The sequence below is a fragment of the Vanessa atalanta genome, chromosome 27 (genome assembly GCF_905147765.1).
Source record: "Vanessa atalanta chromosome 27, ilVanAtal1.2, whole genome shotgun sequence".
NCBI lineage: Eukaryota > Metazoa > Arthropoda > Insecta > Lepidoptera > Nymphalidae > Vanessa > Vanessa atalanta.
Genome location: NC_061897.1, coordinates 245050 through 272996, shown reverse-complemented (window position 1 = coordinate 272996; position 27947 = coordinate 245050). Strand labels below are relative to the sequence as shown.

The 27947-nt window shown below is 36.4% G+C and overlaps 1 protein-coding gene across 3 annotated transcripts; it reads right to left on the bottom strand.

The window, feature by feature from the left end:
• Positions 1–1489: 1489 nt before the first annotated feature.
• On the bottom strand, positions 1490–27248 carry LOC125074158 (BCL2/adenovirus E1B 19 kDa protein-interacting protein 2). Of its 3 annotated transcripts, none has more exons than XM_047685399.1 (10): positions 27083–27248; positions 13820–14630; positions 12041–12133; positions 11282–11425; positions 8152–8276; positions 6215–6347; positions 5564–5700; positions 5351–5482; positions 4789–4875; positions 1490–4360 (listed from the first exon to the last, which is right to left on the bottom strand). In XM_047685399.1, the coding sequence occupies exons 1-10, from the start codon at positions 27085–27087 to the stop codon at positions 4240–4242; spliced, it is 1788 nt and encodes a 595-aa protein (XP_047541355.1). In that variant the 5' UTR covers positions 27088–27248; the 3' UTR covers positions 1490–4239. The 3 variants fall into 3 exon arrangements, with proteins under 3 accessions (XP_047541355.1, XP_047541356.1, XP_047541357.1); XM_047685400.1 differs by having other exon boundaries at positions 13820–14627; XM_047685401.1 differs by lacking the exon at positions 12041–12133.
• Between the last annotated feature and the right edge of the window lie 699 nt (positions 27249–27947).

Genomic DNA, 27947 nt, shown 5'->3' with positions numbered 1-27947 from the left:
TCAAATTAAATATCTATTTTGTATAACTTAAAATTAATTCCGGACATAGAATTTCCCTTACAGTAATATTATGTTTAGATAAATATAGTCGGTTCCAATGGAAGGAGTTAAGTTAAACAATCTCTGGTATCTGAACTTTGGAAGTAAAATTAAAGTGGATATATGTATACGTGGATATACATATATATTAAAGTGGTAGTTAAGCGGAAAAGTGTTGTATTATAAATAAATAAAGTGTTATTAATCAAGTCACTGTCAGTAGATAACAGGGCTATTAGCAAATCACATGGATTATTTAAATATAAGATTTGTTTATCTCGACTCCTGCAATTGGGATATAGTAAACATTATATATTCATTATACAACTCTGTCACAATAACATATCAAAGTACTACATACGACCTCGATCGAGGTACGATTGCGATACAGTTCTAACACAAATTATTGCTTTTATTATAGAATCATTTAATATATTATATTACCTGATGCTTTATATAACGTTACAAGTCATGCCCTCGTGGCAGTGGTGAGCGTTGCAGGTTCGATTATCATTTGTGACATATAATTTGAATGTTTCTTTGACATGAAACGTTCGAGTATTAGATTCAAAATATATCTTTATGCAGGATATGAAATTTTAGCCTTTTCGTCTCGAGTATAATGTTAAAAGCTCTTTTAAATTTCGCCCCTTTCGAAGCGATCTTAAGCAGGAGATATGATAAGGTTACGTTTGTTTTTGTCACAATATCAAAGTGTTACTACTAAAATATATGCTTATTTTAATTATTATTTTTTTATTATCTGTGTTGTATTGTATAACGTATTTTTATTGCTTCCGATTTAATTTTAAATAATCTAAGAAAAGAAGCTATCTTAATTCGTTGTCGCGACCGAACGAATTATTATTTAAATACAATTAATACTAAAAATTTCACTAAAAATAAATTATGTACATTATTTATGATATGGCAGCGGGGGTCGTGCGCGCGGGGATGTCATGTCACCGGGAAACTTGAACTCTGCATAAAGTATCCTGCAAACTGTCATATGGTACTATTCGAATACATGTTACGGCGCGTGGCGCGCCATCTTGTTTATTCATACTCGTTGGAAAAGAGCCGATGGGAGTTGAGTCGCGTCGAGGGCGCGGCGGCCATCTTGGATCGACGGTTACATTCAAGATTTCTCGCGCTAATTTCCAACATTATCTTTATTCTTTCGTAATAGATTCAGTGATTTATGTGTGTTTGTGTATTTCATATGTTTAATTAAAAAAATACTGAATTTGTGGATACTTCATAAATAAAATCGTTTGAATATACGCCCACTTATCTTGAATAATCTTAATATTGCTTGTTGAATTTAGAAAAGTATATTAGTTAAATATATTATGTTTGCTTGTTTACTCCGTAATAAACATTCATCGAAGACACGTCTTTCATTGACGAGAAACCAACCTAAGAAATGAAAACCCTATTACTTTATATATATAATTATGTAAGTATTCCGACTGTGGGTGTGTGGCTACGAGGCTCAATACCAACGAGTACAAACAACACGACCAGGGACAGGAGTTTGTTTTATTTAGTGACATGACATTTTACATATATTTATTAATGAACGAAGATAAAAAATATAATTTTAAAATATTCGAGATCTTTTTGAAAGTGGGAATTAGAAAAAATAGAGTTTTAGACTAAAATCTAATTATAGTTATATAGTATCGAACAGAAGTTGCATTTGGGCACAATATCAATGGCTCCGAAGCGATTCAGACGTCGCTCCGACCGAACGACATAATAACTAAACCTTCATCACACAGAAATACCAAGTGAACGATCCCACAGCTGGGCAAAGGTTATAAAATAAAATTGTATATTTAATGAGATTACCCCCTAGGGTTGAGAGAGGGGGAAGAGAAAAGTACAAAAATACATTAATTAAAAAAAAAAAATCTTATCTCGCTATCGTTGTTACTTTAAAATCTATTTTTATGTAAGAAAATAATTTGTACGAAGCAATAAACTGATTCTTTTTACCGTAAATATATGTGTCATGTGTGTGAATGTGCATATATAAATTTGTGACGTCACGACGAATATGGCAGACGACTCCAAGAAATTTTAAACTCCAATTTAAATAATTCCACCACATCATAGTAACCATTATATTGAAACATTTATGCCATATTAAAAAAAATCTCCGCCATATTGTAAAATTAGTAGGGATTTGAGCATTCGTAACATCCCTATCACTAACCACTCATTGAATTCGTACAAATTACTTTGTTACTGAATCTTTACCTCCAAACGATATCAAATTGTGCAAAATTCTATAAAAGCTATTGTTATAAAAAATGTCTGTGCGTCAGCACAGAACAAGAACACGTCAGAAGTGACACACGTTACTACCAGTACAACATATTCGTCGGTTTTAGTGTATTAAGAGAATAGGGGTGATAGTCTAACGGCATTCCTAAAACAAATATCACCCTCTCTTATCCCCTCCACTGGTGACAGGGAAGGTCGCTTATTCAATCAGTATTAATTCAATTAATGCAAACACTACTTATGTAAACAAGTGATTTAAAATGTTTTTTTCCAAACTATGTATATCATTTATAAATAAGTTTGAACTTTTATTAAGTCGAAACATTTCACTTTGATAAATTAAACACTCCATTAGCCGTCGCGCTGACGCGTTTAACGTTATCTTAGTAAAACATAACATTTGTCTTTACGCCCCGAACGATCCTTTCGATTGTGATCAAACTTTGGCGAAATGTTCTGCATTTCTGGTTCAATGAAACAATATTTTTTGTACGTTAGGAAGTTTTTTATATATATATATATATATATATATATCATTCTAACCGTGCGGAACGGAACGGATAAGTCTGCAATAAGCACGTTGCCACTTCTAACGTCCTCTCACTCTGAGCGCTATTCGTACGCTGTTGGGTATCACTTATCAAATTTCTCAAACCAATGGCGCCTAATGTTGCAATAATCTAATGTTTAATACATTCATATATGTTTATATCTAATAAAAAATATTTTAAATGGCATTCTCATTAAAGCATCGGTTTTAAAGCTTGAACGCCATGCTCTCGCGGATCAAATCTTTCTGTGCGTCGAAAAAGAAAATATTCTCTAAATTTTGACTACGCCCTCTAGCGGCGGAAATATCTTACAAAAATCATCGACGATATACAAAATATCTGCATAATCAGCTCCTGTGTTATACGTATAAAATATTATTTAACAAAGATCTACTTCTACAATTTTCCTTTTTTTTGTGTCGCTACCCACACAGAGTAGCGCTGTGTCGTCGGTACTCATTTAGTATTCAACACATGTCGTGAGTTGTTGCATGAACTTTCATCACTTTTTGATGTATGGCATATGCGAGATTTAAGTCACGAGCAAAACTTTGATATAACTTCTTTAAAAGAGCACACTATAATTATACAGACGCAGCGTGAAGCGTGTAGCGAAACACGATTTAATTATATATTTGTTGTCTTAGTAAGTCAGCACAACCTCTAGTAACAATTATGTACCTCTAACAGCCATTACACCGTATAATTTTCCATAAGCAATGTCAGGGGTACAGAAATAGTCAAAGAGTACATACCGACCATAGATGATACCTTAATAGAATGTATTACGATCATAAGCCCTTGGTTATAATTATTATTAAGCCTTCTTTTGCTGACGCTCCTTCACTCGAGAACCGAACATTACGCGCGGATTACATCAATAGGTAAATATCTGTGCCGTATATGCCGTACATAGGTATTAAAGTAAACAATTGATAAAGCTCACATGTTCTATGACTAAAATGTTCCACATCTGTGTATCTCTTACTCTTTGATATCATGTACGAAAGTCGAAACATTGCGTATGTAAACAGCGCGTCACAGTCCGTATAATTGTACCGTCTCGTTAATAAACCGTGAACCAGTTAGTGACTTTCATTATCCTCAACATCAGCCCAGCAATATATCTATAAGCAGTAATGTGTAAAATCCATTAGAAACCGAGTTGCTTACGTCACCATAGCATATAAAGCATCGGCCACACGTGCGACGTACCCACATGGCGACTGTTTTTAGTGTAATTTGACGCCTCGGACACACTACCGTCTTTAATTTTTCAACAAAATATTAGTAAATTAGAACGATTTATGCAGATATTTTGTATACAGTCGGTTGGATTCAAACGTTGCGTGGAGCCCTATCGCCTGTTCGCGTCGTACTGTTTCACGATTTCGGGAATAGCGTTCGGCTCGACGGGCACCTTCTCCAGCAGCTCCTGGAGACTTTTCACGTACGTCAACTTTCGGAAGAATTTGGAACTGAAATAAAAAAATATTAAACATCATTATTCGAAACATGAAAATATACACATTTTTCCCACTGCTGGGCTAAGACCTCCTGTTTTGCTTCACCGCCGAGCACGAGATGAACTATAAACACCAATCAAGCACATGAAATTCAGGTGTGCCTGCCTGGGTTTGAACCCGAAATCATCGGCATACGATTACGATTCATTAAAAAGTAAAAAAATAAAAATTACTAAATCCTTGAAACGGATATGTCTTCTATCTTCTGCCTGTAGATACACTGGCTCACTCACCCTTCAAACCGGAACACACCGATATTAAGTATTGCTGATCATCGAAAGGATATCTACAGGCAGACGGGCTTGCAGAGTCCTACCCGGAGCAGTTGATATATATATATAATAATAGTCCAGATGAGTATGCTATGTGTGTCTCCTCACCTCACGAAGGGCTTGGTGACGATCACGAACGACTTCAGCCAGAACGTCGGGTGCACCAGGTACAAGTGTTTCAGACTCTTTCTTAACCTGAAACGAGATCAGTTACAAATATCCGCCCACCCTTTAGATTTGTCCTCGTGCGATAAGGGGGGGGGGGGGGGGATATTAGATAAATACTAATACTACATATATTATATATACATAATCAAAATATACTTTATCAAGTCGGCTCATACAAACCCTCAAATCATCATAATACAGTGTGTGTGTGAATTAAGTGTAGAGCCATCGGCTTGGAAAGTAGATTCGAACGAGAAGAACCGGCCAGAAACTCAGTAGTTACTCTTTTCCATCACTTACAGAGTCAGTAAAGCACAATCAGTAAATGTATGAAATTGTATTTGATACACGTAGGTAATTATCAGGAGATAATTACGATAATGACGTATAAAATAGATTTTAAATGCAATTCGTACGACTGTAACTAAAACATTGTAAATCATTCGATTCTCCAGTTACTTATGTATTTAATGGAGTACTCATTGGTGGAGCTCGTCATCACCTCCTATCTAGCAGTTTGTAGCACTCGTGCAGCCACGCGAAGGTCGGCATCCGTCGGCGGCCGGCGCTGCCGTGCAGGTACACCAGCACGTACTCGTCCGTCACCAGCCGCTCCAGGCTCCACATCACGTACCTGCGACGCGGGGGCGAGGGATGCGTCTTAAAAGTGTTCGGAAACGGCAGCTGCAAGAGCACGGGCAGAGGGGCCACTCACAGGAACAGGTTGTCCATGACGTAGCGGTAGTCGGGGCGCGCCGAGTCGGGCAGGTGGCAGGCGCTGAACACGATGAGCGCGGCGCCGCCCGCCTCGTAGCCGCCGTGCGACACCACGCGCTTGAACGGCTCGATCACCTGCGTCGCCCGGGGCCTTGAGATATGCCAGTCGCCCATACCGCCCCACTTCTCGTGGGGAAACGCGTGATGCGTTTTTCCAGTGACAAAAAAAGGACGTCGAGACCTGTGACTTTATTATTAGCCACTAGACCGACAGTGCAGTACTTACATTAGTACTAAGAATAAAAAAGGACCTAAAAGTGATCCTTGTGCCGTAATCCACATGAGCATTCAAACTAAATTACATTACGTAGTGGTAGGGCTTTATGCACGCCATGGTGAATACCACCCACTTATCAGATATTCCACCACCAACCGGCAATAATAATTATTGTTGTATCCCTTTTTGAAGAGTGAGTGAGCCAGTGTAACTACAGGCACGAGGGACGTAACATCTTAGCTCCCAAGGTTGTTGGCTCATTGGTGTGTTGTAAGGAAAGATTATTATTTCTTACTGCACCAAAGTCTATAGTCTAGCTGTTATGACCACTCACCATAAGGTGGTCTATTTGACTCCCATAATTAGACTCACCTTCATATCACAAATAGCCCTGCCCCCGCTGTGCTGCACAGTGAGCCATGACCGCTCGTCTCTGAACTCCTCGGCGGCGGAGTACTCCGGTATCGGGTCACTGCACTCGCTCACCGTGTTCGTTGATTTGGATCTGTAATTGCGCTTTGCCTTAAATGTCTTGTGGAAAGGCAATTGAGTATAGATGTAATATTTAATTGTTACGACGATATTACAGTGCGATGTTAGAATGGCGACTGGCGACAGAACATATAATAATGTATTAATTGACAATGTAGCATATCGAATACCGACTTGTTTCTAGGTGCCATTATGGACAGTGATTTTTGCTTACATTAACAAAAGATAATACGTAGGCACAGCGCGAAAAGAAGTAAAGTACCCACCGAACACTTTTCACAGCTGAACAAAAAACTTGACTCCACTTAAGAAGACGACTTGTAACTTATTCTACCGTATATCTCCAATTATTGTTGGTGAATATATGAGCCCGATACATTCGACACGTGCAGGTTACCTCACATTATTTGCCTTTGTCGCTGAGCATAGAGGGAACCCATTATCGGCCATAAGAATTGTATTTAATGAAAGACTATCTTCTAAGCAAGCCCAAACTTTCCTTGTGAGTTAAACTATCATTGTCAGTCAAAATATCCTTGAACACCAAAATAAAATCTACATTGTACGAACAAAAAAACAGGCGCGGTCGGGTGGAGGAGTGTTTATCTATTCTGATTTATGATACTAGTTTGAGATTTGATATATTTTGAGGTGTTCTTGATTAAATTTTTATTTATAATTCAACATTGCTCCATTTTTATTTTATTTCCAAAGTTCCGATGATAACTTCGACGACATTCAAAACGCCATTTTTTTATGTATACATAATAAATAACACATTTGATTTAAGATCTCGACCAATGATGACAAGTCATCGGTGCTATTCTGTAAGAAATCACTTCGTTTCTCATTCGTGATATATTGACAGCCGAATTTCTGTGATACGCCATTTTGACACGTATATATATCCTCCAAGCTTGTGTTTCGTGTGAGTTGAGTTTATAGTTACAGAATAGCCTAACAGTTCGAGATGGAAGTTGATTACTAAGTTCGTGTGGATATTTTCGGCTCAAACCGGACATCGACATAAAGCTTGCGGTCGTTTTAAACCTCAACCATACTGCATCAAATACGGTAGCTTTAATGATGCGGCACTTTGATGGTAATGCAGGAGAAATGTACATTTATATATTTTATGTATATTAATAATATCGTACAGATCTACGATAGAACCAATAAAATCAATACACAACTATAGATCGTTAAAAAATAATAATTTTTTAGTCAACAACATATATCATATATTTATTCAAGCAGACACTTTTGAATCGTCATTTAACAAACTACATTAAGTGAAGCCACTACCGGTTCGGAATGCAGATTCTACCGAGAAGTAGCGGCAAGAATTTTTTCAACATTTAAAAATACAGTCATGTTAGTTAAATAAAATTAAACTTATATGTATGTCATGTCTCCTGCCTGGAAGTCAACGAGCATTAACTCCACGCTTTTTTATCATCTGTAAAATCTTGTATCGAATATGCCTTCTTTACGAATGTATTTTTTACAAACGACCTGAATCTACGAAACGGCAAAGTTAAAAATATCTGTATAATCGAGTTATTTCGATATCATTTGTCAAAGTAATAAAAATATACATAGTATATAAGTCGTGTATGGTCATACAGGCACATTTGAGTCGTCCTTTTGTATATACAACATTCGATCCAATTTCAAAGTTTTCACCGTTCAATGTTGATTCTACCAAGAAGTACCAGCAAGACCTACCTCATTGCCACCACCAATATAAAGAAGGTCATGTTTTACACGATGCGAAATAAATGTGTTATTTAATATTAAAGTGCAAGTTCACAAACCTCTTGGTGTTGTCCTCCTCGCTGGTGTCAGGTTGCTGTGCGGGAGGGGGCGGCTCGTCTTCTGAGTCCATGGAACAACCGCTGATACTGTCCAGGCTGCATCTGTCGTCTTCGTCTTCTGGTGGCTGGGTAGAAAAATAAGTTTAATGTTTGGCCGTTTATTTTTTCATAAATAATAGTGATATCACATTTTTTTTAAACGCGATTTAGTTCAAACGAAAACAGGGGGGGGGGATTGTGCTTGAAATATAGAATTTTAGTCGCCGTACAGCCGTTTTCATATTCTTAAAAAGGAAAGCTCCACTTGGGGTGAGGTCGTCGGGATCGTATCGTAAACTATATTAATCAAACTATACATTCCCAAAAAAACATTTTTTACATATTTTTTTAACATTAACAGCCTGTAAATTTCCTTCGGGGCTAAGGCCTCCTCTCCCATTGGAGGAGAAGGTTTTGAAGTACATTCCACCACGCTACTACAATGCGGTTTGGTGGAATACACATGTGGCAGAATTTCGTAGAAATTAGACACATGCCGGTTTCCTCACGATGTTTGCCTTCACCACCGAGCGCGAGATGAATTATAAACACAAATTAAGCACATGAATATTCAGTGGTGCTTACCTGGGTTTGAACCCGAAATCATCGGTTAAGATGCACGCATTCTAACCACAGGGCCATCTCGGCTCTCATAAAAAAAATGATTACATGCAAACTTATCTTTAAATGAATTTGCTTTTAGCAAAGTAACCGCTTGTATACGTCCACCGCTGGGCTAATGGATTTCTCTCATGTTGAGGAGAAAGCACCGGTCCCGACTTCGTCCGAGTAAAATAAGATTTATGCTGACTTCCCAACCGGCTACAAGGTCCAATCTCAACGACCCAAACAAGTACACCAAGAAATTTCATCAGTCAGTATAAGACTTTAGTTACATACGAACGTTTTTAACTTTGCCGTTTCATAGATTCAAGTCAATTGTAAAAAATACATCGGTAAAGAAGGCATTTTATTCGATACAAGATTATATAGATGATAAAAAAAATCTGGAGTTAATGCTTGTTGACTTCCAGGCAGGAGACATTACATACATATATAATAGTATTTAACTAACACGACTGTATTTTTAGATGTTGAAAAAGAGTAACTACTGAGTTTCTTATCGGTAGAATCTACATTCCGATTCGGGGGTAGCTTCACTTAATATAGTTTGTTAAATGACGATTCAAAAGTGCCTACTTGAATAAAGTATATTTTGATTTTGACGTACGGATAATTTTCACATACATATCCGTACGCCGCTGGGATTACGTCGTGCGCCATAAACTAATGTACTGAGTGATTGAGAAAAATGGATGTTGTAACGTCGCGGTCTCACGGTGTGTTTGTAAACAATATACTCGGAAACGACGCGCAAAACACACACGTCTGTTCAACTCGCGAAATATAGTCTCCGTCACAATGTTAACATATTATTACAGCATATATATTTATATATAAACCTAACTTCAAAATATGGCGATGTGTTTTTTAATGGCTAGTAACTCATCAGATATTCTACCGCCAAATAACAGTATTCTGTATTGTTCTGTTCCGGTTGGAATGGTGAGTGAGTCAGTGTAATCACAGGCACGAAGGACATAACATCTTAGTTCCCAAGTGGTGGCGCATAGATGATGTAAGGAATGGTTAATATATCTCACAGAGTCTTTGTCTATGTGTAATGCCATAAAAGATAATAATAATTAACCAATATCCATAAATTTCTAAAGATTCATATTTTTATTTTTAGATAGCCTTAGGTTAAGTACTAACATAGACATTTAAGTTTTGTGTTATTAGCAAAATGAGTCGATGATACTTGAAATAAAAAAAAAGGTATATTATTATTAAAAAACTTATACCAGAAGATACAACGCGTTTCGAAAAAGTTTTTAGTGTACAGGCTGTGTGTTTGTTTGTTCATTGTGTATTTAAAAAATTTAAGCTCATGTTAAATAACATTGATAAATAAGGCATATTCAATACAAGCCAACCCGCATTGGAGCAGCGTGGTGGAATATGCTCCAAACCTTCTCCTCAAAGGGAGAGGAGGCCTTTATCCCAGCAGTGGGACATTTACGGGCTGCTAATGCTAAAAAAATCAATACAAGATTATATTAAAGATAAAAAAGCGTGGACTCAGTATTTGTTGATTTCTAGGCAGGATACTTAAAGATTAACTTCTTCACTGACATACAATGTAATAAAAATATCGCAAAAGAGTAACTACTGAGTTCCTTGCCGGTTCTTCTCGGTAGAATTTACTTTCCGAACCTGATGGCTTTACAACAACACTTTAACATGAGAATTCAAAAGTGCTTTAATGAGCCCACTTGAGTAAAGCAGATTTTGATAATAAGCGAATTATCACTCGCTGATTAATCACGAAACCTCAGAAACTATAACACTTATTAGCAGCCCGTAAATGTCCCACTGCTGGGATAAAGGCCTCCTCTCCCTTTGAGGAGAAGGTTTGGAGCATATTCTACCACGCTGTTCCAATGCGGGTTGGCGGAATACACATGTGGCAGAATTTCGTTGAAATTAGACACATGCAGGTTTCCTCACGATGTTTTCCTTCACCGCCGAGCACGAGATGAATTATAAACACAAATTAAGCACATGAAATTTCAGTGGTGCCTGCCTGGGTTTGAACCCGAAATCATCGGTTAAGATGCACGCGTTCTAGCCACTGGGCCATCTCGGCTCAGTGGTTAGAACAGCTCAGCTTAGTTAGTTAGCTCAGCTATAACACTTACAAACTTAAAATTTAGCAGGCAGGTTCCTTATAGAGCGTAACCTAAGATTTCCACGACATTTCCTAAAATTTTAGCGGATGTCCCCCTTATGCCTTTGAGAGTAAAAGGAGGATTGGAAGTTTGTGTTTTATACATTTCAAAGTAAAGCCGCAGGTTCAGCTAGTAACGCTATACAATAGAAGCTGTCGCCCGCGGCTTTGCTCGCGTTTTGGGGGTTGGACATAAAAAAGTCTACGTCCTTCCTTGTGGTTCGAACTTTCTTAATAACGAATGGCATCAAGTATTTTGGGCATGGCTTATTAGTTCAGGTCATGAAAAAGATCGCTCACCAGTTGCACTTTCCTTCTGGGCGGGTTGCTCTTGGGCGCGGTGTGGCGCAGCGCCACCGACCCCGTGTACGGGTCGAGAAGCGCTTGGTACGCCGACCTGTCTTCCTGCGTCGACGATGATATCACGTCCGGTGAATCCAGATCCTGTTCCAAATTGACTACACTTGAATATGTCATTTTATAAAATCGGTAAGACGTGCATATAGGAGCCGAGATGGCCCAGTGGTTAGAACGCGTGCATCATAACCGATGATTGCGGGTTCAAACCCAGGCAAGCGCCAGTGAATTTTCATATGCTTAATTTATGTGTATAATTCATCTCGTGATCGGCAGTGAAGGAACGTCGAACATCGTGAGGAAACCTGCATGTGACTGCCACATGTGTATCCACCAACCCGCATTGGAGCAGCGTGGTCTCCATATGCTCCAAAACTTTTCCTCAAAAAGGACTGTTAATACAATAATACATATAGGAGGCTTCCTAGGGATAAGATCACCGTCACACATAGACATTAGCGCGGTAATAAGTAACGCGCCACCGATTTTTCGAACTGAGATTTTACGTCCTCTGTGCCTGTAGTTACACTGGCTCACCCTTCAAACCGGAACACAACTATACTGAATCTGATTATAAATTCCGAACCGGTAGCTATAAACATAATAAAATCTCATAAAAATTACGATTGCTCGTGAAAGCCTACTTGAATAAAGTATATTTGTATTAGACTGATTAAAACCAGCTATTATTCAAGTACTTACATTCTGTATTCCGACATTGCTTGACATCTCGATTGGAAGATCGAAGTTCGGCCTCGCGCGGATGTGGGCCGGGGACTCGCACCATTCCGCGACCTTGGAACAACACATATAACAAGGAACTGCCATCATCCAACAGATATCTTTCACTGAATCTTGTTAGATCCACTGAGGAGTATTCAGTCACTAACAATGGATAAGCTTTATCTGATTAGTACATCTGAATAGTACACCGGATTTGCAGGAACAGCATTAAGTATACCAAGCACTCTTTATATAAATATATATACATTTAACTTTATCGATGTACTTAGCGCACGCTATGAAAGCTCTCAGGCGTCACGATATTTACCAACTTAATCAATAAATAATGTCGCACCAGATAATGTGTGCAGTAAACCAAACCATAGTAACACAAATAAAAATTTGTTAAGACTTAAAATAGAAACACAAGGTTTAGCAATTAAAAATACCAATAATGAAATCTTCAAAATAACATAAAAAATATATAATTGGATCACTACAAGATCATTATACAAAAGTCACATATACATCCTATCAAGACAGAAGAGTCAACGGGCCACGTGATGGTTAGTGGTCACCGTCGCCGATAAGCGTCAGAGCTTGTTGAAAATAATAAATTTTAAGCCTAAAGTTAGATGGCGTCCTGACCGATTTCGGTCGCCATCTCAAGAGAAATCAGCCAAATACACAGGACATTATACTGCACAAGTTCTTGGTGGTAGTTCTTTGTGCGAGCCCGTCTAGGTAGGTACCACCACACATCAGATATTCTACCGCCAAACAACCGTACTCAGTATTATTGTGTTCCGGTTTGAGGGTTGAGTGAGCCAGTGTAACTACAGGCACAAGAGATATAACATCTTAATTTCCAAGGTTGGTGGCGCATTAGCGATACAAGGAATGGTTAATATTTCTGACAGCGCCATTGTCTATGGGCGGTGGTGACCACTTACCATAAGGTGGCTCATATGCTCGTCCACAACTCTCTATTCATTCACTCGGAACAACAAATTCGACAGGACTGGAAAGATTTCAGATGCGAGACCAACGATTACACGTGCTCCGAAGCATGGAAGTGTATACTGTTCCAACTTACAGACTGGGCTGTAGCTGAGATTTTTTCAACAGAAAACTTCAATTACTCGGCCCGACCTAGGGTTTGAACCAAGACCCTCGGTATCTGTGGCCTTTTCAAGCCACGAGACCGACGAGATAAGACAGCCTAAACCTATAATTGTACTACCAACGAATGATGGTCGAAGTGAAATTAATGCGAAATACTGACCTAGTTTGTTATTAGAAAGCAAAACAATACGAATCGAATTGTCTATGCTCAATCGCAAACCTTTCAAAACCATCGACGCACCGTCTAGTTTAATTAGATCTTCAAAGTGATAACTTTTTATAGGTTAGGTATAGTCGTATTTCGTAAGCCGGAAGCAGTGACATGGATGGCACATATAACATCACATCGCCAGCTCGCCATCACATTGCAAAAGTATTTTTTCAAAGTAGCGATTATTTAATTTCAAGCAACTTTATCTCGTGAAAACATAAGGACTTTACAACCATCACATCGCTCGATGATAGGTATCACTTATACACACAACATATTTTACAAGAAAACAAAATAACTATATCAGCGATCCACGCGTACTAATGGACCTCAGATTCCATGATTTTCGGATCGTATATTTACTTTCTTTCAACTACCGTCACGGAGAACACATGCGAAATTTTCCAAAATAAGCCACTTACCGAATGAAACTCCTCCGATTCTGAAACGTCCACCCCCATAGCTTTGGGCGTGCTGTGACTAGATAACTTATGTCTTTCCTCGTTGTATTTTATGGCACAGTCTTTATCTCCGTCGGACAAGCGACACATGTTCTTATGAGGCGTCGAACTATCAGTCGTCGGAGTTTCCGTGAACCTCGGTATGATCTTCCGCCTCTCCTTCTGTTCGACCCTCGCGACATCCGGCGGCACGTTCAGAGATTCGCTCAACATGTGACTGTCTGCTGTCACGAAGTTATCGGAAAAGTACAAGTTATTCTTCGAAGTATTCCGTAACGGTGTGTAAAGTTCGTACCCATTTGTTGGACCCCTTTCGTCTTCTATACTGGACAGACTCAGATCTTTGTCCTCATCGATTTTGGGCACCTTTTTCGGGACGACGTCCGGAAAATTCTCGTCCGGACTACTTAGCGTCATCAATGGATGACTAGTCGTTAATGTGAGGGTCGAACTGAGTCTGGGCGGACTTATCCCTAAGTTCTTGGGTCGGATCGGAGACTCGATCCTTAAATTCGACATTCGAGTAACAAGGCTATCGTTGAGTTCGGGTTTTAATGGTAATTTATTGTCTAATTTTTCCGGTTCTAATAATCTTAGGACGTTCGGATTTTGGAGCCTCAGGACTTCAGTTTCCCGTTCCTCTGAATCGGAAAGGATCGAATTCGGAGTGTCTTGAGTCGATCGCAACGATTCGGACGCTGTGTCCATCTTTTCATCTGAGGACGGAGAACTGTAGAGGTCGTCCTCGCTGAGCCTTGATGATTGGAGGCTACTGGAACAAAAACAGTGTTACTATAAAGAAAAAATCGATAGCCATCTAAGGAGACTAAGCGAAAAAGTTCTTAACATATTCAAACACCATTTAATTCTATTCTGGACGTCCTGCTTGTAGGATACTTATTTTTAACGTCATTCAACGAATTCACAAATTTATTACACAAATTATCATGCAAGTGTAAGGATTCTTTATTGAACAACTATTTTGACTAATGCTAAATTAAATTTAATATTTCTTTATTTACAAACTTTTAAAATAACATTAATTCCAAATTTTAACTATTTATAGGTCCATTTTGCATTGTGATAAGGTGAAATAGCTTGTGAATTGAGGGGAACCCAAAAAGGCTTTATCAAAACCCTACCTCTAGTAAAAATAAGTTAGACAGACAATTTTAAATTCAGATTTCTGGTTTTGTCTTACATATAGGTTCTCATAACTATATGGACGTGCAATTATAGGGACCGAAACTTGCATAAAGTCTAGAAGTATAATTAAATTCGCTATCTACTTTCTCTTCCGTACTTTCAGGCCGTTCAGGAACCAACCAGGAAAAAGTGGTCGCCATGTTTAAATTATACACAGTCGTAATGAAAGTTTTTAACATATCGTACCGGTTTCTAGTTGATACCAAACTACAATGACGCCAAGTGAGGGTTATGATTTCAATAGACAATGTATGTCTGTTCATCTGTTCCGGCATATCTTCTAAAATACCAATCAAAGTGTGACAAGTGAGGTATCATTGGAAGCGTCTTGAGCATTTTCTTTTATTTAGAGATTATAAGTTATGTGACGTCACAGTCATTTCAATAGCATCTAGCGCAAGCAACACTTCAAGCCCTCTGTTGTGAAAAATAATAATTGTGTCGTATTTTTTGTAGCTCTTGCTTGCTTTGTTTGTATTAACACAGAATTTCGTTTAGGAACGCTATTAACGCGATGGATAGTCCATTAATTGCAGCTGGCAACACTAATTTAGAAAAGGCGAGGAACGTCAGCGCATCAGTTGAGCGACATTTGAGTTGAATCTTGATTTGAATAATATGCTTTATTTCTACATGTATATTTTATAAATGATTTGATTTTATGAAACGGCAACACTAAAAATATCTGCCGAATTTTATTAGTATTCCAAGGTACCGTATATGATTATATAATGCAGATAATTTTATCAAAATCAGTTCAGTATCCAGTAAAAATTTTCACCTAGCTAGTAAGCAGATAAATAAAAATTACACGAATACAATAGAGACATTTGGACATTGGAGTAATAGTGAAAAAACCTTCATTAAAAGTAAAACTGCGAGGAGTTTATTGCATCCACTGGTGACAGGGGTTAATTTATTGCCCCCGGAACTGCGATTGAACGGCGAAATGCTAGCATCCTTGACGCCATTCCACGCGGTCAAGATTTATGCAGTAACTATTTTTAACTGTTATTTGTGTAATCTTATGTACTTAAATAAATTCATACGCAATCCCCTGCTAATATCGTAAATACTTAAGCAATTCTGTTTGTTTTACGCTTAAGCCGCTGAACCGATTTAGATGAAATTTAGTATGGGGATAGTTTCCCGGAGAAGGAAATAGGTTAGTTTTTTAAAATAAGATGTAAGCCGGGGGAAGACAGACTGTAAGGAGAATCACTGATTTCTTAAGTAAGGAATATAAAACTCAGTATAATTTAACTTTTCGTTAACTTAAATAATGTTTGTGCATTTTTCACCAATCGAGTTCATCAATCAATCAAAATATACTTCATTCAAGTAGACTTTTACAAGCACTTTTGAATCGTCTAATAAACTATATTATGTGAAGCTACCACCGGCTCGGAATGTAGATTCTACCGAGACGAACCGGCAGTAGTTACTCTTTTTCAACATTTAAAAATACAAAGTCATGTTAGTTAAATACAATTATATATGTATGGAATATGCTCCAAACCTTCTCCTCAAAGGGAGAGGAGGCCTTTATCCCAGCAGTGGGACATTTACGGGCTGCTAATGCTAATGCTAATATATGTATGTAATATATCCGGCCTAGAAGTCAACAAGTATTAACTTTAGGCTTTTTTATCATCTGTAAAATCGAATATGCATTTATGGATTTATTTTGTACAAATGATTTGAATTTATGAAACGTCAAAGATAAAAATGTCTGCGGAATTTTATTATAGAAACGGATACCTTGCCCCGAGAAGGATTTATTGACCTTGCGGAGTCAAAACTTGGCGTTATTCTTGTGCACATACAATGATTATCACTGATTCTATCAAAGTGATCGAATCAGCTACGGTATACCGCTTAAATCTCGCGCGGAACAAGCCGCGTGTTTAGCGAGTGTAGTATACATATATCGCAGTTATGCCCGAATAATAAAATGGAGCCGAGATGGTCCAGTGGTTAGAACGCGTACATCTTAACCGATGATTTCGGATTCAAACCCAGGCAACCACTGAATTTTCATGTGCTTAATTTGTGTTTATAATTCATCCGTGCTCGGCGGTGAAGGAAAACATCGTGACGAAACCGGCATGTGTCTAATTTCAACGAAATCCTGCAACATGTGTGTTCCAACCGCATTAGAGTAGCGTGATGGAAAATGATCCAAACCTTCTCCTCAAAGGGACAGGAGGCCAAAGCCCAGCATTGGGAAATTTACAGGCTGTTAATGTAATGTAAATGCCTGAATATGTTTTTAATAATTCACTACATATATAGGAAGATATAGAACTATGAATGCATCGTTTAATTGAAATACGTCTTATATGCGTGTGTGGTTTACGTGAATAGATTAACCTTTTCCAACACTTTAAATGTAAATATAGAAACGATCGTAATTAACTTGTCGTCGGTGTGCATTAAATATGAAAATCATTAGATATTTTATCACTTAAAATGAATAATGGAACATCGTAATGGACTTATATATCCCTTAGCAGGGCTAAGGCTTCGTCTTCTTTTTAAGGAGAATGGAGCTTATTCCACCACGCAGCTCCAATGCCGGTTGTCGGAAACACGAGGCTGTATTTTATCCGACAAATACAGGTTTGTCAGGTCATGTTTTCCTTCACCTCGAGATTAATTATAAATAGTAATTAAGCACATGAAAATTACATCTCCGCTCTATTATTCATACATAACTATTTAATTTAATGTGTACTAACGAGAAACTTCTCAGTTTCTAGTCTGTTTTCGGTAGAATCTACGTTACAAACAGGTTTTTATTACACATTTAATCTTGTAAAATCACGATTCAAATCTGCTTGTGAGTGCTTTGGTCAATAAAGTTAATTTTGATTTTAAAAACGTAATAATGAGACTTGTGTGTTTCGGATCAAATTCTACCTCGTATGTAGGGCGTAACGTAACGTAACGTAACGTTACATTTGTGCATTATCTGTAACCCTTAATGTACGCTAAATTTAATGATGATAAGTTAAGACGTTAAAGTCTAACAAACAAGAAAACTCAATTTCGAATTTATTAAGAATTAATATTAATTAAGATTCTACTATCCCAGAGCAAAACCTATCATTTCTTGAACTGGGCCACTTGGTGTTAAGTGGTCACCGCCGCCCATAGACATTAGTGCTATAAAAAATATAAAACATTCCTTACAGCGCCAATCAACCACCAACCTTGGGAGGTATGATATTTTGTCCCTTGTGCCAAAACTTACTGGCTCATTCACCCTTCAACACAACAATACCAAGGATTATTGATTGGGGGTAAAATATCTGATCACTGGGTGGTACCTACACAGACGGCCATTGAATTTGATAAAATTTGCTATGAAGGAAGCTTGAACTTCAAAAATAAACAGGTCACTTTTTTATACCTGACAAAAAACCGGAGGCGACAACTAGTTATATAAAAAGATACTACTAAAAATATAGATTCTACCGAAAAGAACCGCCAATAACTAATCAGTTAATACTTTTTTTAATCAAATTACCACCTAAACCAATTTACACATAAAAATATATTTCGTATTTAAAATATCATCCATTCCATCGCAAATTTAGTCTCAACCCTGTTGTTGTCTCGCTCGCACTTCCCACCCGAGTGATGTTTAAGTTCGCGGCAGAACATGTCAAGTGGGGTTTCAACAGCTACCCTTACTAAAGCCTGGAAAACAGGACGAGGAGTTCAAAAACTGTGAATTTTGAAATTAAACCTCGGATTTTTTTTTCTGGAAAAGATTTCTTTATGTGGTACAGCTTTGTACAAGGAAATTTACTGCTAATTAGCTTAATATTCTTTGTATTCGGGGTTGAAAAGTAATTGAGCCTGGGAAGAAAATCTACACGACGTAGTGGTTTGCGCTCATAGACATTGCCGTTGTAAGGTGATAGGGCTTTGTGCAAGCCCGTCAGGGTAGATACCACCCCCTCATCAAATATTCTACTGCCAAGAAGCGGTAATCAGTATTGTTGAGTTCCGGTTAGAAGGGTGAGTGAGCCAGTGTAATTACAGGCACAAGGGACATAACATCTTAGTTCCCAAGGTTGGTGGCGCATAGGTGATATAAGGAATGGTTAATATTTCTTACAGCGCTTTTGTCTATGGGCGGTGGTGACCACTTACCATCAGGTGGCCCATATGCTAGTACGCCAACCAATGCCATAAAAAAAAAATATATACGAGAAGGTTTAGGTATCGTTATAACCTAACCATTATATAAACATTAGTATACATAGTGTGACTGACATTTCACGCGAGCAAAATGTCGCGTGAAGTAAAATCAATGCGATCATAAATTCTCTTTAAAAACACCATGTATATTTAACACGAACCGCTTCGTTCGTCCAGAAACGATGAAGCTGGAATTTGTTCGAGGTTCGTCCCACCAGACTATATTTTGATTCTGAGAGTCTCCTTAATAATAATTTACATATTAAATTACGCCTTAACGCGAGAAAACAATCTTTATATTTGGTACCCCTTTGTAAGTGTGACTAGTCAAAGAATATGTTCTTGTTATGTGCATGTGAAAATTATAACATACATTGTAAAGAATTACACGTATTTGACTCAAAGATTAGTGAATTTAAATTTAGTTTACGTCATATTATTAAGCTTTAACTGTTTTACTTGCTTTGTATACTTTAGATTTTTGTTTTTTTTAAGTTGTAATTTTTTTGTACATATTAATTTTAAGTGGAAACTCGATTGGTTTATGTTTTTCTTATATTTGTTTTTTACTATTAAGTGTTGTGTTTTTTGTTACCCAAATAATATAATAATAATAACAGCGGACATGACAGTGGTAAGAACACCATTGAATTTTCATGTACTCAAATTATTTCTATAATTCGTTTCGTGTTCGACGATGAAGCCAAACATCGTGATGAAATCTACATGTTGCAGTTGAAAATATTCCACATGTGGAATCCAGAGTTTGAGGTATCATTCAGCAAGAATTTTTCATAAAACTTATGAAAACACAAGTGCATTCGTTTAATTTAACCAAAGTCATTCTTATCAACATAAATAAAATTTTATTTCGATAAAATATTTAATTTACAGTTTGCTATTCTAAATGGCAGTTATAGAAATATTACGTGATTTTGAAAGTAACGTACGGGCGAATAGATCGGTTGACGTATTAAATGTTTGTATATCAACAGTTAAACAATAAATAAAAATGATATATTTTATCGTTTTTATGTATTAAAAATAATTATTAAAATAAGAAATTGTATTTTAAAATAAATCAAAACCGGACGTTGCTACAGTAGGGGGAGGGGCTTGTTAACGTTTGAATTGGCATTCTTACTATAACTGCCAGAATGGAAGGATCGAGCAAAGAAGTATTTTTGTATCAGTTTTGATAGTAAAACAATTCAGGGCGAATTGATTAAACATTATTGATTGTAAGGTAAATTTTTGTTTTATTCCAGCACAATCCTCATTTCACCCGCCAGTCTATAATATTTATTTATTTAAACACTTTATTGACCACCACAAAGTAAATGGCACAAAAGGAGGACTTAATGCCTGAAGGCATTCTCGGCCAGTCAACCATGTCAGCCATGAAGGCGGTAATTAATAATTAACTAACTATATATAACAATATATGTACATACATACTTATACTTAATAATACTTACTTATGTATATAAAAGCGAAAATTACTTTTTTACGTCTAAAACCTAAGAACGCCCCCCCCCTCCAGCTTACTCCCCTAATAGGTTACTATAAGTATTAGTAAGATTATCTGAGTTTTTTTTTGTTACACGTAAACGTCATAACTTCTCTGGTGATGAAATTGTGGACAAACGTCGTCAGGGATAAAAAAAGGACACAGGGTACCTAGCCTAACATCTGCCATCCCCACACGCGGGCGAATCCACGGACGGAATCTATAAATTATATAATATTGTAATCAATGAAGTAACTATTACCTTATGTGTTGATTAACTATTACAGAACTATTGCGGAGTATGACTTCATGACGATATTGCAGTACTATTGTGACACAGTAGTCTTGGTTACTTAATTTTATTAATTTCTAGACGAAAAATGTGCAAACAGCAAACGATTTAGTTCGCATAAATGATCCACTCCTGACATCATCGAATCACACCTACAAGATCATCGGATATGTTATAAGCCTCGTACCACTAACTAAACTTACTCATTCCCTCTTAAAATAATCTAATGTGTGGTGACTCTGTGGGCCTGACACGTATGCGACCTCCAAAAAGGATTACTTAGTATTTTCTTTTTTCTATTCGAATGAGTGAGTCACTCCAACTAAAGAACTCCAATCGAAGTAGGAATAACGATAAACAAATCTTAGATTTACCTATTTCTTGTTATAACTCAGTTATACTAACTGAGTTATTGTCATGCACTTTTTAGAGGTTATAATTAATATATATTTAATTATAATACGACACAATTACACCCAACTACTTATATCCACTTTAATTTGACTTCCAAAATTTGTCCGACATTTTGTCGACATTCAAAAGGTAATTTTTTCGCAAATCCATAGATTCATCAACATGTCGCGTCCCGTCTCGATCAATGATATCACCTCACTTTGCTGTCAAATATTGTTCACTTGACTTTTCTCCTCTTATGGTTGGAATAGAGCCTACACTGGGTGCCTAAAATAAGTTGTAATTTGAAACAACATTCATTAAAACTTTTATAACATATATTTATTCTTAAGAGGAAGACAGATTTAAATACGAATGGGTTCTGACTGATAACAGGATGAAAGAGGAAGTAGAAGACCACAAGAGCAGGATGATAATGAGAAAGATAAATAAATTTGTAAGTAATTGAATGCTATTATATGGAGATAATCCTTCATAGTAACATTCATCCATCACATCAATAGACAATTATAGCAACAGTCTGTTAAACATTTACAGGGATTTCACTGCTGATGGACAAAGGCATCTCTTGAGAAGATTTGGATCTTACTCGTTGCTGGACAGACATGTGGGTATCGACTCGAGCAGGTCTGTTTACAAAGCTCTCGTCGCTAATATAAATAAATAGAAAATATAAATAAAATTCCAACTCATACAAAATATAATCCCGTATCCCGGTTATATCTTAAAACACACAGACAGTTAATTGAAGCTCACCAGCTGCTCTGATTAAATTTTTAATTATTTGAACACGAGTTATATGAATAAAAAAAATCAACTGTACGATAAGTAGAGATGAATCATTGAATCTGTTTTCCGTGCCTTATCTTAAATACAAAATGGCGTCGTATTATACGGTGATATTCAAGCCATAAATATTGTAACGATGATTTAATTAGACATCACTCATTAATTTGACAAACAAATTATATTCAGGATTGAAGGTTGACTGATTCAGTATTATTACAGGCACATGTGGTCTTTTTTTTTTTTTTGTTTAACGAGGAGGAAATGCATTTACGCATGCCGCCCGGTCGGGGGACCGGGACGGGTATGTGGGACTCAACCGGGAACTAATGCCCCGTGCCAGGGCACGCTAGTGCTAATGCCCTGTCCTACCCACTAAAACCATCCTCGGGTTTCCACCATGCCGCCGAGTGGTGAGGCCACGGGATCGCCAAGGGCATGCAACCGCGACCCCACCAGCGGCAGCCGCCGTAAGGCGGCTGAATATACATGGAAAGCGCGCCTAGTGCGCGCCTTCCTCCTCATCCTCCACGCGGGAATGTGGCGAACTCCCCCGAGTCCGCCACTGGAGGCTGGGCGTCAACGAAGCTGACGCCCTGCGGCGGATAAGATGGTAGGCTCCGCCGCAAACCGCCGGTGTAAAACACCTGGGAGGCTCGAGTAGCGAGCCCTCCCACTCCCTCCTAGCCAACGAGGCCACTCACATGGTCCGCCCTGACGCCGATCAGGGACGTACCAGGAGCAGCCCCGCGGCATCCCTCCCGCCAGTCTTAGCCGTGGCCGACGAGCAAGCTCAAGCCGGCCCCGTTGCCCAGGGTACACCACGAGGAGGTGACTGACATGTACCCCAGGCACATGTGGTCTGGTCAAGTGGTCGGCAATGACAAGATAATAGTGATCATTTCCATACAGTAGACCATTGGCTCGTCCGTCTACCTAAAATCTATACATATAAAGTCGTTTGTCCTTACTGACCGAGTCAGACAAAACTAATTTTAACTTTAAGGGGAGATAGATTTATTAATTTAACCCGTAAGCGGTAAGCAAAACTTAAACAATCACTGTCAATCGAACTTAACAAAAACCAGCTGTTATAAATCTCTAAAAACATACGGTAGGTGCAAATGGGCCACCTGATGGTAAGTGGTCACCACCGCCTTGGCGCATTGGCGCATCATCTTACATCTCCAATGCGCCCCCAATCTTGGGAACTAAGTTATTATGTCCCTTATGCCTAAAGATTGGGCATGGGCGATATCCAAATTTCGTGACATCGGATAACGGATATTTGGATTAAATATCGGTGTTGACATCCGATTTCAGATGTCGCCCTGTCTTTGTTTAACTTAACATCGTACGATTTGTGAGAAAGAGATGAAACGAATGTGATATCGAAATAGGTTTAACATTCGCTTCATCTCTTTCTCCCAGATGGGTGACTGTTAAGTTAAAGAGAGATAGGGCGAATATTTCATGCTTTGAATGCTTTGACCAAAACGATACTCATAGTTTTTCAGATGCGGTGAAAACGGTTACTCGTCAACATCAAATCGATGACATCTGATGTTCCGACGATGTCCGATTTTAGATTCGTTTCGATATATCGGACTACTGAGCATACAAATGACTGACATGATTCACTGACTATACAACCGGACCACAATAATAGAAAGTATTGCTGTTTGTTTTGCTACCCAAACGGGTTTGCACGAAGCCCTCCCATCAAGAAGTCCCAAACAAAATCGCATCCCGCCATCTATACGGTTAGACCTTTTAAACTATGCAACGGATTTCAATGCTATATTCATCTATATATATATATATATATATATATATATATATATATGATTCAAATGTCACACCGGAAAAAAAAATGTGTCTTTTAGTTTTGCCCTTCTATGTAAAAGCTGTATGTAGACTCTTATTGTACTATGTGGAGCCGGGAGTGTGTGTATATGTATACTTCAATTATATCAGTTCTTATTTACTAAATAATAAATTTAAAACGAAATAACAAGTTTAATTTAAGAAAATTAGCAGTTAGTCTATTACCCTCATCAAATATAATTTGTCTCTATTACCCGGAGCACGTTAAGAGTTAATTTGCTTTGAAATTGTTTACTTAATACTTTATTAACAGATACTGGGCAAGCATTAAACCTACGAGCAAATCTCAAGTTCTGGACTTGTCTGGATATATTTGAGTGCATAGTACTATAGTCAGATATGTTGGATAAAGATATATCTAAGATAGATAGATCCATGACATTACGTCTTTTCTGAGACTGTATTTTTTGGCATGTAGGTAAACGAAATGTCAAATAGGCCACGTGATGTTATGTTATGTTATATCTCTTGTACCTGTAGTAACGCTGGACCAATTGACCATTAGGTCCATGTCAATACAAAAAATTGTCAAAGAGACCAACTCCGCAGAAAGTTTAAGAGTCACTGGTATAAAACAATAATTTCATTTACAAATACAATAAAACTTTATCTATCTGGCCCTCACTAAAGCTATAAATCACTATAAAAAAGTGTAATTATTTTTTATGTAATGTTCGCATAAATTATGTAACATTTTTTAATTTTTGATAGCAAAAATGTAATTAAAATTATGCTTATTATTATCGATAATAATAAATTTTCAGTTTTAATTAATTTATCCTGCATATATATAATGTATGGTGCAGGTAACAGATTGCTTTGTGTCTAGAAAATATTCAAGAGAACAAAACAAAAGTATTTAATTTCATAGTTATCAGGATTATTAATTGTCCCGATGTTAAAGTCTATGGTCCCAATGAGTCCAGGAAAATGGTTTTAGAGTACCAAATTCAATATGGAACACCTACTTGTTGCTACTACTCTGTTTGGAAAACAAAACACCCTGACCTAAGAAGAATTTGAGAAACAAACTTATTAGGTTTTTTTTTTTCATATAATATTGTAAATCCAATCATGATCTTGGAGATAAAGACTTCCTTCGGTATGTTTATAATAAACTTACAATTGGTTTATTATAATATAGATAGTTTTGAAAGAAATTGTGACAATCATTGTATAGACACGAGGAGGAAAGATAAACTAATAACACCTAGTTTCCGACTTTGCTATGTCACATCCTTCCTCGGACACGGTATTTGTTTCCATAATAAAATTCCACTGTTATTTCCTCAATTAGCCTTTTAAAAAATTTAAAGCACATGTCCAAAAAACCATTGATAAATAAAAATAAGGCATATTACTCAATACATTATATTAATAATAAAAAAGTTTGTACATAGTATTTGTTGTTTGTATACACTATATATAAACATTTAACTGTACTTTACAGACATATTCTATAATTAAAATGTTGGAAAAGGATGAATTTCTCGCCCATGTCGAAATGCTTCTCCACTATCTACTTTCCGAACTGGTGTTAGCTTTACATTAAATGCTTTTATGACCCTACTTGAATGAAGAATATTTAGATTTTGAATTGTTTTTTCAATTTCCAATATGCCTTCTTAGACAATTTCATACACATGATGTGAACCTACATACTCATTAGTGTATGACCTTTTGCAAGCAAACATTCCTGGTCATTTATAATAGATTTATGGTATTAAATTAATAACATAATAGTAGAATTTAGTCATTTTAACTGAGATTGTGATAATGGCAGATGCATCTCTGTCAGTTGTGACAGATTTGAATTTCCTAAGTTGTGTTCACTTCATAGATTTTTTTTACTTTATTCATTGTTGATAGTTTTGTTTCAGTTAGAAGGATCGGTAAGCCAGTGTAACTACAGACACAAGGGACACAATAACTTAGTTGTCAAGCTTGGCTGCACATTGGGGATGTAAAGAATGGTTAATATTTCCTACATCACCAATGTCTGTGGCCAGTGGTAGTACCATCGGATGGTCCATTTGCCTAACTGCCTACATATACTAGTAAAAAAATGTATACTTATACTATAAACAAGGCAAACAACTTTAAGTTCTTAAGATAATGATTGATACATAACTAGTAAATATACATATATATATTACATATTGTATATTGTCATCTGTGATAATTTTTTAAACAATAAAAGGGCTTGTGATTAATCTTTATTTATTTTATACATAAAAAAGTGTAACTACTAAGTTTCTTATCTGTTTTCCTGTAGATTCCATATTCTTTATATTTTTTAATGTTTGTCATTTAGTTTTGTTAATTGTCAATTTAAGTGTTTTGGTCACAATATTTCAATTTATATCTTAGGTAATATATTTCAAACAAACTTCAGGTTTGTATTTTGGAGATATAATCAATATAATTAAAATAAAGGATATTTTTTATAATAAAAAAAAAAACAACTTTTTTTTTATTAATTATAAAAGTTGCCTGATGTTACATCTTAGCTTGTCTCTCAAGTCTTATTTTTTATGTCCTACAAGATCATAATTTCTATTGTTTTTTATGACATTCATGCAAAAAAATTGAAAAAGCTACTTTTTATTGATATTAATAATGAAGCATAAACTTTGCTAAATTATAATAAGGTTTAATTGTAAAAATATTATCAAATTTAAATTAGGTATCGTATATATAGGTAGTATAATAATTATTTTCAATCAAATGAGGGTGGAACCAAATTTTTCATTATAATTTGTTGAAGAATCGAAATTCTTTTATAGCTGACGCAATCTCAACTAAACGATAAAAATTTCCACTGCTTTTCAGCGAAAAAATAAATAATATATTGGACAAAAAAACACAAAAACCGTTCTCGACAAAATATTTACGTCAATAAATAAAAACAACTTACTTCATTTGTATCTTCTTATTAAACTTAACAACTTATTAATTAAAGCACTGAACACAGGTATTTGTAGCACAAAAAATGTTAAATAAATTTATAAAATTACATATAATTATATTTTTTATTTTTCCTAAATTGTAAGAACAATCATTCATAGTGAATCGCTTCTTGACTGACGCATTCTGACGGATCACGGATTGTATTATTTTTGGTTTGATATTTCACCATTCGCTTCTAATTTCGTTGCGTTCAAATTACACGGAATTAATAAATCAGGGTTCCCAAGTCATTATAAATTATCATGTTGTATATTTAATTTAACAGATTATTAAATCGATACGGAAATCGTTCAAGGAAAATTAACACTATAACTTCATATTTAAAAATATGAAATTATTAAAAGTTTTCTTATTGGTTTTAATGACTTCTTACTTCACCATAATTTGATAATACATTTCGTAAAATTAAAGTAACTTGACAGCATAAATGCAACAATAAGAAGTGAAAACAATGCTATAATTCTAAGAATTTTCTTTTGAAAACAAAGGAACTGTATGCAATTCAGCTTATCACTTATTCCTAAGATTTTCAGTTTAGCGGGCGTTCTTTGGCAAAGCCCAAGGCACAAATATATAATTATTATAGTAAGACTTCAATGAATAAGTGAAATCTTTAATTTTTTTAAATAAAAGTAAAAATTGTTGGAAAAAAAAAAGTGAAAATATTTTACACTTATTTAAAATTTACTATCATTAAAAAAACTCAATTAAAAAAAAAATTGGAAACGCTTGTTTATAAAGATTAAGTAAATGTTTTTCAACATAATCTAAGAACACTACGAGGTTCACAAAATATTATCTTTTTTACCAAA